Raw genomic sequence first — 12,257 nt, forward strand, 5'->3', positions numbered from 1 at the left:
TTTTTAAAGTAAATACAACAATTAATTACTGCCAATATAAAGTCGAAACAAAATGAATAGTTATACATTGCTATCACTTATTAATCTGTCCATAGTATGGAAAATCATTAGCAAATTCATGAATTAGGCACCTGCTTAGACTTTGTTTTCCAGAGAATTATCTAATTAAAGAAATGACACTACACAAGAAGGCATCAATTTTAAGTAGTCTAAATACAAAGGAGTCTCACAAATGGTTATATGCAAGCAATTTAGTAAAAATGTACCAAAATTTAAAAGATATGTGCTCTTTTGATGAGCAATTCTAGGAATTCATCCTAAGAATCATCCCCACCTTTTTACAAAAGAGTATGACAAGGATATCCACTATAGCTACATTTGAAATGCCCACTAAATAGGTACAGGAGATTGGTTAAATAAATTACTATACATCAACAATAATATACTATGTGGTTATTAAAAAGAATTACATAGATCTATAAATACCAAAATGAAAGAACATATAACTGAGATAAAAAGCAATGTGCTTAAAGTATGTTTGACATACTCCATTTATATGTAAAAAAAATTTTTTTAACTACTACTTTTATTACTTTGTATGCATAATATATCTCTGAAAGGATAGACAAGAAAAACAGGAGTTTTTATCAGGAGAAGTGAAGGGACTATGGTCAGAGGTAGATTTACTTTTCACAGGATACCTTTATGTACTTTGAATTTTTATGCCATATGTATGTATTACTTATTTTAAAAACATTCCTTACGTTCAGAGGAAGTCATTCTGTTGCACATATAAGAAAAAAGCCAATTTAGGGGCACCTGGGTGGCACACTCAATGGAGTGTTCAACTTTGGCCCAGGTCATGATCTCATGGTAAGTTCGAGCCCTGCGTCAGGCTCTGTGCTGACAGCTCAGAGCCTGGAGCCTACTTAGGATTCTGTGTCTCCTTTCTCTCCCCCTCCCCTTCTCACATTCGGTCTCTCTCTCTCTCAAAAATAAATAATAAACATTAAAAAAATTTAGAATAAAGCCAATTTAATGCCAAATACATGAAATTTACACAATCTCTTCCTACAACTTTTTAAATCTTTTAAAGAGAATTCATCTAATGGAGTTAGGAAAAAGTCAGGCAAAAACTACATACTAAGTTTTTCTAACAAACACTAAGCCATACCATATCCAAGACTCAGCAATACTATAGTCATTCATATTCATACTCTTTGGGCTTTATAACCCATTTCTTCTGTTAAGGAAAATTAATCTTTTTTTTATACAGAGGAATATTTTCACTATTATTTTTAACGAATCATCATTTGTCTTTGGTCTTTTAAACAACTTTTTAAAATATTGCTAACAGTATTTATGTGTGAATCACCTCTCAATGGCTGTGCTATTATGCTTTCTATTTTTATCTATCTTAGAGTCTGAGATAAACCCAAAGTCTTTTAAAAATATCGGCTTTGGCAAAAATTGAGTCTGTCCATATCAGGAGGGGAGAGAAATGAGGACTGGGATGTGGGAGGAAGGAGAATTATTGGTTAATAAATTTTACCTTCTAAATCACTGAAATTCAAAAGTACGAAGAATGGCAATATCATGGCTAATGTTCAAAAATTGGCTAATGTCAAACATTTCCAGTGAATTATAATCATGAGGGGTTATTCGAAGTTCAACATAAATCAAAACACCAGAAAATATCCACTTGCCGTCTTTAATACGTAAGGTCAACCTAAGGTGAAATCCACACAATTCTAAATTTATTTCAAGATTTTTGGTAGAAATTAAAAATTACAGACTCAGACTACCTAATAATTGCTTCATTATTGAACACTAGCCCACAACAAATTAGTAGCACTAATTTAGGATACTTAAATTTGTAATTATTTTCATTGGAAACAATAAACACGAGCTCTTAGAAAATGTGTATGAGGACACTATATTAATTTTTAATACTTACTAAACTTCCAGATAAGCATTAAAAATGAGAATACTATCTCGCAACTTGTCTTTAAGATATGAAATTTTTTTGCAAGCTGGAAAAACAGGAAGATCTGCTGTAATAAATTTAGTACAAAGATCTCCTGTAAGAAAATGCATGCATCATGAAAGGAGCAGCATAATACAGTAGCTAAAAGCATAGATTCTGGGAGCCAACTGCTTGAGTTCAAATTCTAGTTCTGCCACATACTAGCTGTGTGAACTTGGACTAGTTATGTAACCTCTCTGTGCCTCAGGTTCCTCACTTCAAAAATGAGGATAATAGCACCTACTCTCGGGGCATCTTGGTGGCTCAGTCAGTTGAGTGTCCAACTTCGGCTCAGGTCATGATCTCATGGTTCATGAGTTGGAGCCCCTCATCAGGCTCTGTACTGACAGCTCAGAGCCTGGAGCCTGCTTCAGATTCTGTGTCTCCTTCCCTCTCTGCCCCTCCCTTGCTCATGCTCTCTCTCTCTCTCAAAAATAAATAAACATTAAAAAAAAAAAGTCATGGGACATCTGGATGGCTCAGCTGGTTAGGCGTCTGACTTCAGTTCAGGTCATGATCTCATGGTTCGTGGGTTTGAGTCCAGCATCGGGCTCTGTGCTGACAGCTCAAACCCTGGAGCCTGCTTCAGATTCTGTGTCTCCCTCTCTCTTCACCTCCGCTACTCATGCTCTGTCTCTTTCTCTCTCTCAAAAACAAATAAAACATTAAAAAAATAAATAATAATAGCACCTAGTCCATAGGGTTCTTGCAAGGAATACGTACGTAAAACAATCAGAACAATGCCCAGCAAACAGTAAACACTCAGTAAACGTTAGCGATTATTACTGGATTTGTATTAGTTTTAGTTGTATTAATATTAGGATTAGTATGAGTATTAGTACTATTCCAAGGAATAAAGACATTACGCGATTGAGACAAAGATAACTCGAGCGCAATATGTAAACCACATCTAGAAACTGGCAAGAAATTATACCATAAAGAATTATAAAAAATTTCTGAAGTTTTATGTTGCTTAGAAACAGAGTACACAGTTAAGCCATTATATTCATGTTCTTGATAAATTAGGCACATCACTGTTTTCCATGGCACTATCTTACACGATATGATATTATAGTGACAAATGACCCTTCTAACATGGTACACATATAGGACAGGATTTTAACTAGCCACTACATGGAGTAGTGCCTAGAAATATTTGAAACTAATAAACATTCTACCTCCATTCAAATCCCAGCCAATAAAGCTAGTATCACTTTATCTTAAAATCTAATGAGGAGGCTTACCACCTGAATCACATTTACGATGTCTTCCCTGTCACTATCTCCTTTTGCTTTGTCCCAATCTGTTTTAAATGCCTTTCATGAAAATGTATTTCCACTTTGCATTTCCAGACTTTCACCTATCCAGGAAGCCACCCCATAGTTCCATGGCCAATTCAGCATCCTTTATCTGCTCGCTCATCTTTTCCTAAGGTTCAGTTCAATTTATGTAAAAAGCAAATTGCTGGCCAATAATCCACAATTGGAAAATTCACATATGGTTTATCAAGAGTTGGCTGCATTTTAGAATGTAATTTTACAATTAAATTTAGACTTCACTAAACAAAGGCATGTACTTATTAATTTTCCTAAATAGATGCCTTAAAATTGACAGGGTACAAATATATTGCAGTACAGCTATATATTAAAGGACAATATCAAGACTTCTGTAGTTTATTTTCTAAGTTGGATGATTATCGATATTCATATACCCATCGTAATGTTAACATTTCCCACTTCTTTACACATTAATTTACTTAATCCACACCAATCCTTTGAGCTAGACATTATCCCCATTTTATAGATGAAGAAATTGCATAAGTACCAGTACAACAGATGCTGTATATCATTTAGTCAGGTTCTTGAGAAAGTTCTTACTATTCTAGAGAAAAGCTGGTGAGAAATTACTATTGCAAAGTAAATTTTCAATCTCTTCAATACTGCTAATGCAGTCCTTTACCACCGGGAAGCTCTCCCACTGTCCTAAAACTTTCCTCTGGTGGCCAAAATGTTTCTACGGTATTCTTATTCTAAACGTACTAAGAGGGGGAATGGGATGGGGGTGGGTTTGCATTGGTCCTATTCAGCTACCTAATAAATTCATACAGGATATATTAAATACAATAATAGCCAGGAACATGGCCTTTCATGACTTTTGCTACACCTTCACCTGGCCTTGCAAAAAATGTTTGAACTTTAGAATTTATTACCTAATTACAACAAGAGACAATATAACCAATTAATTAATTTGCCCCAAACCAAATTTTAAATTGTGTTTATGTGTCATCTAAATGTCATAGTGTTTAATAGTTCTACATACCACTGACAAATGGTGAAAACGTGCCAAATACAGCTGTAAGTAAATGGACTTAAGAAAAAAGTTCAGTTCAAGATTGAATGTTTTTTCTCCCAAGGGTTAGCTACAGAAGTAAATAAGCTGAGCACTTTAATATGAATCAAAGTAGCATTTTAAAAAATGAAATATTTTTCCATCAGTTCTCTGAGAAGCACAAAGGTAAAAGGAGTATCTAACACTTCTTTTGCAGCAAAATTACTTTATATAATTTGTGCAGAAATGTCTGTATATGTAATGATGATTATGAGGAAGATGGGGAAAAAACCTAGAATTTTATTTTATTTTTTAAGTTTATTTTGAGAGAGAGAGAGAGAGAGAGAGAGAGGGAGAGAGAGAGAGAGAGAGAGAATACACAAGTGGGAGAGCAGCAGAGCGGGGTGGGGGGTGGGCAGGGAGGGAGAGAGAGAATCCCAAGCAGGTTCCACACAGTGAGCGCAGAGCCCAATACAGGGCTCGAACTCATCAACTGTGAGATTATGCTCTGAGCTGAAATCAAGAGTCAGACACTTAACCGACTGAGCCATCCAGGCAGGTACCCCTCATTGGCATTTATATGTAAGCATTTTTTTTCTGAGAGAAAGAGAGATAGAGTGTGCACACTAGAGCAAGCATAAGCAAGGGTGGGACAGAAAGAGAGAGGAGAGAATTCTAAGCAGCAGCCTCCATGCCCAGCACAGAGCCCACATGGGGCTCAATCTGACAACTGTGAGACTACCATCTGAGCCGAAATTAAGAGTCCAATGCTTAACTGATTGAGTCACCCAGGTGCCCCTAGAATTTTATAAAAATAAAATTTCAAAAAACCAAGGTATGCTACATGTCATACCTACAGGAATATGGTGAAGAAAGAAATTTTCCATATTTGGAACTATTTTTAAGTGTAAAGCTCAGAACTGCTAAAAGAATTCTTCTGTTAACTAGAGGTTAAATTCTTAAGGACTATCAAACTTTTCTTTCTATCCTTTACTGAAGTTTGGTTTGGTTTTTATTTCTGAAACACTTCTCTGCTTTAACATGGGCAATATTCAAAATATAAAGCTTGCAGATAATGTCATTTAAGAGGGTAAGCATGACCATTTTAATACCTTATTGTAATAATGCAAATACATATAGCTCCAATGATAATGGAAATGTACCTGAATATCTAACACTACATCTGAAAGGTGTTTTCTAAACTAAATCCTAATGATCAAAATGGTAAACAATAAATTTCATTGGATGTGTTCATTTAGTTCCAGTTAATTTTGGCTAACCTAGAGGTGCCTGTGTGGCTCTGTCAGTTGAGCGTCAGACTTTTGATTTCTGCTCAGGTCACAATCTCACGGTTTGTGGGTTTGAGCCTTGCATTGGGCTCTGCACTGTCAGAGGGATTCTCTCTCTCCCTCTCTTTCTGCCCCTCCCCCCCCCCCCCACACACATGCGCTCTCTTTATTCAGTTTAAAATATTCTGCAAATATTTATCATTTACCATATGGTAGGTAATAAGGATATACGGGGGAAGAAAAATTGAGGTAGTACCTAAAATTTGTTTTATATGTCCTTATATTAACCAATATATAAGCTTCTAGAATCTTACAGTATTGATACTTCTTGATAAAAATATCTACCCAATTATGCATTATTTAGAATCAGCATGGGGCGCCTGGGTGGTGCAGTCAGTTAAGCGTCCGACTTCAGCCAGGTCACGATCTCGCGGTCCGTGAGTTCGAGCCCTGCGTCAGGCTCTGGGCTGATGGCTCGGAGCCTGGAGCCTGTTTCCGATTCTGTGTCTCCCTCTCTCTCTGCCCCTCCCCCGTTCATGCTCTGTCTCTCTCTGTCCCAAAAATAAATAAACGTTGAAAAAAAAAAAATTTTAAAGAATCAGCAAATCATAATTCAGTAATATTCCAAAGAAAAGTTCTAATAACAGAGAGGGTTATCTGGCATAGAAATATGCAAGCAAAAATGAACAATCTATTTCAGTAATCTTAAATCATACTGCCTAAATATGGAATTTAATGTTCTTACATAATGCTCAAAGTATTTTTCTTTTAATCTGTTCCCGAATGCCTTATTATATTAAAAAAATTGATTTTTATATCACTTGGCATTTTATGTGCTTTGATAGAGTACATTTTGCTTTATTAAACCACAATGTGTTTAGGCAGCACTAAAGTATTAAAATATGCATCTTAAAAGTGAAGAGCTTTTTTGCCAACAGTTCTAAATTCCCCATGATAATCAGAAGGTCTAAAAATACTGTAAACTGGTAAACTGATACAACATATAGATAGATGTCTTATTGGGATCTTTCACACACACCTCCTCCCAAATACATTAGTGACTTGACTCTAATTATAATTGGAGTACATATAAATAAATGTCATGTGTCCTATATTAAATACAAATACATAATTTCACCAAGAACATTTCTGTTAACAGAAAAGCAAAACAATAAAAACCTTCATGTGAAGGGGAGAGAGAAGAGAGAATTAGGAATGAATGACTATCATGTGGATGGGGTTTCTTTCTGCGGTGATGGTGTTCTAAAATTAAGACTGTGGTGATGGTTGCACAACTCTGAATATACTAAAAACAACCAAATGGCATGCCTGAAATGCATGAATGTTATGGTATGTGAAACATATTTCAATAAAGCTGGGGAAGGGGCAGCTGGGTGGCTCAGTCAGTTGAGCATCCAACTTTGGCTCAGGTCACGATCTCATGGTTTGTGGGTTCGAGCCTCGTGTCGGGCTGCATGCTGACAGCCCAGAACCTAGAACCTGATTCAGATTCTGTGTCTCCTTCTCTCTCTGCTCCTCCCCTGTTCTCTCTTTCAAAAATAAATAATATTTAAAAAAAATTTTTTTTTAAGCTGGGGAAAACAATCCCTCCATATAAAAAAATTCTTGAAGGGTCACCTAGGTGGCTCAGTTGGTTGAGCATTGGACTTTTGATATCAGCTTGGGTTGTGGTTTTGCGGTCGTGAGGCTGAGCCCGTCATCGGGCTCCACACTGACAGAGAGGAGCCTGCTTGGGATTCTCTCTCTCCCTCTTTCCCTGCACCTCCCCTGCTCACATTCTCTCTCTCTCTCTCTCTCTCTCTCTCTCTCTCAAAATAAAAAATTTTTAAAAATTCTTCAAGCTCCAGTTTCTAAAAGCATCCATGGGTATAAAACTATTGCTTCCCTCACTATTCAATTATTATATCACCCATCATTTTATTCGCTAAGAAAGCTACCAGTTGCAAAGGTAACAATGGGAATTTTAACACCTGTCTTTGGATGATAGCATTATACATCAAATCATTCAGTTTTCCCTAGTGGGTGCCTTAAATAATTACTTTTTTGCATACCTTTAAAACAAACAAATCCCTCCAGAAACTCAATATAGATTTTTATACCTGGTAATCCAAAATGCTGAATCCCAAGCCTTTATGATCTTTTACAAGTTCAACTATCTTGACTTCAGGAGACCATAATGCTAATTCCCCATCATCATCATCTTCAGTATGGACATCTACACTGTGGTCAGCCTGAAACACCGAAGAAGATAAATGCTTCAAAACATCGTCCTTTCAATTCTGAAAAGAATTAACATATCAGGAATCTCATAGCCTCTTCTCAAACTGGGAATTCTCTTTGGCATGCATAGTTTATAATCTTTTCAAAGGGGCATGCGCTGGGGTACACACACTCTAGGATAAGATCCTCAAGAAAATTCAAGTACTTAAAAATGCAGGCTGCTCATACAGTTGGATTTTTTTTAAATGTAAGTAACTGTTTCATTCAAAATATTAACACTGACCTCTTATACTTCAATGAGGTCTGTCATCCCATTAGAAGCATAAAAGGAAAAATATGTAATTTAAGAAAAAATGTAAATATCATACAAAGTCAAAGTTTATAAGATATTTAAGTAGCAATACCTGAATTCACAATTACAATGAAAGACAGAAAGATGCCAACAAAGAGAGAGACTAGTGTAAGACAAAAGGGAAACCACTTCTGTTGGCTCCTGGAAGTTAAGAAAAACTTCACTAGAAAAACAAAGTGGAAAAAACCCCAAGTCCTTGTAAATTGTGAAGGTCTAAATACCAGATTAAAAAAAAAAATCACTGAGTTGAAATAAAGAAAATCTGGTCTTGGTTGGAGGATGTAAGCCAGCAAAACTATTCGATACAGAGATCCTTGGTAATTTTCCTTGACTTCACACTCCTGAGTCCCCCTATTCCAGACTCCTTCCCTCCTTTCAGGTAAAAGAGTCACTGCTATAGGGAATTCTAGGAAGCTAAATCATAGTGGGTCAATGAGTCAACTACACAGAAGGAGAGAAGCTGCTTTCAGTTTTCAATACTATTTATAGCATGGTATTATTTTTTATATGATCTATCTTGCTCAAAATACTCTGAACTTCTACCTGAAGCTCAAAAATTATCTTCTTTTTCTTTGTAGAAACTAACAAAATGACAGGCTAGAATGGAAATTCTGTGTGGGCTACCATGGAATTTACCGATGGTTATCTGCTCAGCCCACAATACAGCCTGGCGTGCACTAGGCACTTGATAAATCTTTGTTCAATACATTAACAAATCATCCATCTTTGCATTTCCCTTGAAACTTTCTAAATAAAGCTATGGACTAATTTTTCAAAGTAGACTTCTTAAAACTTTGGGTGCTCTTAGTAAATAAAATCAAAGTGCATCGTTCCTATGAATGTAATTTTGAGTGACTTGCATAAGAAAATCCATTTAATGAAATCAAAGGGAGGGGGCCCCTCTAATGTGGAAGAGCAAGGCACCAGAGCAAGTACAAAAACATTTTTAAAATTAGGGTTGGTCCAGATCTCAAACTGTCCCCACAGGACATGGAAAGTCAATACTCAATTCATGGTGGATTGAATCGAAACATGGGAACAATTTCTGGGTTCTTGAATTACAAAACTTGAAATTAGGGGGATTCACTGAATCAGTAACCTCTGTATATATCAGTCTGATGTGAGGAAATGATATTTAAAAAGAAAACATTATACCTTCCAAAAAAGTAAAGTTCCAATACCTAATACGATATGATTGATGTTTTGCTGTGCATTTAATATCCTCAATGATTAATGAGCATTAGAATTTTGGCTAAGTTGTCTAACCAGATAAGGTTTAAGAACCTAAGATGATATAGGGATAAATGGAAAAAATAAAAAAAAATAAAAAAAAAAAACAAAGACAGATGGAAAAGAAAGCCAGGATTTTAAGAAACCGCATACACTTATAAAACCTAAGCTTACAGAAATTTCAAGGCATCTAAGGTATGTAGGATATTATACTCCAACCTGAGATATATCACTCTGATAGAATCAATTCTGCCTAACTCTGTATTTACAGAATAGAAAGCAATCAACTAATGGGCAGCAAGGTTGACATTTAGAATAATTCAAAGCTGTTGTTTACCCATTGTGGTAAAGGATGACAGATGGGAGCACAGAGTCAGCAAGCTGGGTTGGTGATTTACACACCCTGTAAGATTTGATTAAAGGCATTTTTATCAACCTTTAGAGGTAAGCCCTCATCCACACTGAATTTTAGTACGATAGTAAGAATCACAAAAGTGATTCGAGTCTCTTCTTTGAAATAGATTTTACCAAAGATAAACATTAAAAAAAAAGATTCTCAATCAATAATCAATAATGGGCGGGGCAATTCTTGTACACCCAGTACAGAATAAAAACACTATGAGACACAAATTAATTTTTTTTAACTTTTTTTAACGTTTATTTATTTATTTATTTATTTTAATTTTTTTTTTTTTAACGTTTATTTATTTTTGGGACAGAGAGAGACAGAGCATGAACGGGGAGGGGCAGAGAGAGGGAGACACAGAATCGGAAACAGGCTCCAGGCTCCGAGCCATCAGCCCAGAGCCTGACGCGGGGCTCGAACTCACGGACCGCGAGATCGTGACCTGGCTGAAGTCAGACGCTTAACCGACTGCGTCACCCAGGCGCCCCGTCGTTTATTTATTTTTGAGACAGAGAGAGACAGAGCATGAATGGGGAAGGGTCAGAGAGAGAGGGAGACACAGAATCCGAAACAGGCTCCAGGCTCTGAGCTGTCAACACAGAGCCCGACACAGGGCTCGAACTCACAGACAGTGAGATCGTGACCTGAGCTGAAGTTGGACGCTTAACCGACTGAGCCACCAAGGCGCCCCGAGACACAAATTAATTTTAAGATATGGCTCTGCCCACGGGAGCGGAGTTGTCACGTCACATGAAAGACTTTGTGACCTACGACAGTGCTAGCCTCTTACATACTTTAGGAAATTAGCAAACAAAGATGGGTGGACTGGAAGAGTCAAGAGCTATCGTTAACTTTTCCTGAGCACTTTCCACGTGGAAGGCATTGCACTAAGAACTGTGCACATAGTATTTCATTTCCTTCTCACACAAACTGATGAGGGTGGTAAGTACTATAAGCATCCCCAATTTTCAAAAGAAGATGAATATTCAAAGGAAGTTATCTACTCCAAGATTCACAATCATTAAGCGGTAGAGGCACAATTAGAGTCCATATATGTAGAAATTCAGACCACAGGCAGGTAAAAGAAAGGCTCTGTGTATGTAAACTGGTGTTAATAGAATTATAATTTGTAAGAGTCTGGAAAGGGGGGAGGGGTAGGGAAAGTGGCATGAAAGATGAGGTTACAAATGGCATAAAATGGCAAAGCATGTGCTTAAAACTGTTTTCATAATCACAATGTTCTTTAAAATAAAAAAAAAATTAAAAAACAAAACAAAACAAAAAAGAGTACCAAAAGCACAGAAAATGTTATATTCTTCTCTGACCTTCTGAAGGCTTTTATAGCAATTTTTACTCACTTCAAAACCGGTCATAGATCTTCATATTTTTAAGGCTCTGAAAAAGGGAAGTCCATTAGATATTTAACACTCATCACCATCTTAAACTTAAGATGAACTGAGTTGAACTGGGATCCAGAAGTAATGAGCCCAGGAAATTACTTAAAAAAAAAAAAAAAAGTTCTCTAAAATCAAAGTGCATGCATGTTAATATCTCCACCATTTCAAGTTAAAAAAAATTTAAAAAGGAAGAAAAAAAAGTTTTATGATGTCAAATGAAAAGTAACAGTTTGAAAAGCTATGCATTGTTGCCTGTAAGTGCTACTTTAGTCATATAAAAGAGGGAAGAAGTGTCTCCCCTCCCTTCCTATCCAAATACTCTCTCCAGGGCATCCTGGATGAACAGGCATTCCTATGGGAACCGCATATGGGAACCATATTCAGTTTGTACCTCTATCTTGGGAAGAGAGGCTTCAGTGGTCCTTGGTTCATCTACAGAGGCTTCATCATCAAAGAGTCGTCGACAGCAAACCAAGGTAAAGGGAGGTGGCACTTCTTTGAGAAAGGAGACTGCTTCTCGGCGAGATTTCCCATAGAGCTGCACACCATTGACCTAGAAAATCAAGGGACAAGTCAGAACCGAGGAGGCCCCAATGAAAAAACCAAAGTCCCATGCTTACATCAGAATCAAAACAGTATTATTTTATTTTTCCTATGAACAAAGGGTTTAAATGTATTCATGTTATTTTAGCAGTAACCAAACATAAAAAACTAATGTATAAATGTACAAAACTAAATGCATAAAAATTAAAGCTAAACCTTGACTGAATTTCAGTGAACAAAGTATAACGTGTGAAGATTACAAGTGATGTGCCTAATTTTTCACACCTCCATGGTTTCTCTTTTCTAGACTCCAATGTTGAATTCTATCATCTACACATCTCTCTTTAAACATTAAACATCACTGATAACCTTTCTAAGATGGTCTCCTTGTGCTTTTTCATTTCATAAAAACACCACTAACAGATACTAACACTAAATTTAAGGC

General features: G+C 36.4%; 1 protein-coding gene across 2 annotated transcripts in view; it reads right to left on the bottom strand.

Annotated features, from left to right (window-relative positions):
• The window catches only part of PATJ (PATJ crumbs cell polarity complex component), a 367,631-nt gene that overhangs the window by 278,195 nt on the left and 77,179 nt on the right, over positions 1-12,257 (bottom strand). For both annotated transcript variants that reach the window (XM_047870413.1, XM_047870411.1), the window contains exons 16-17: positions 11,661-11,822; positions 7,764-7,895 (exon numbers count right to left, since the gene is read on the bottom strand). In XM_047870413.1, coding sequence (XP_047726369.1) covers positions 7,764-7,895; positions 11,661-11,822 — 294 coding nt within the window. The remainder of the gene's footprint in view (positions 1-7,763; positions 7,896-11,660; positions 11,823-12,257) is intronic.

The sequence above is a fragment of the Prionailurus viverrinus genome, chromosome C1, assembly GCF_022837055.1.
Source record: "Prionailurus viverrinus isolate Anna chromosome C1, UM_Priviv_1.0, whole genome shotgun sequence".
NCBI classification, from domain to species: Eukaryota; Metazoa; Chordata; class Mammalia; order Carnivora; family Felidae; genus Prionailurus; species Prionailurus viverrinus.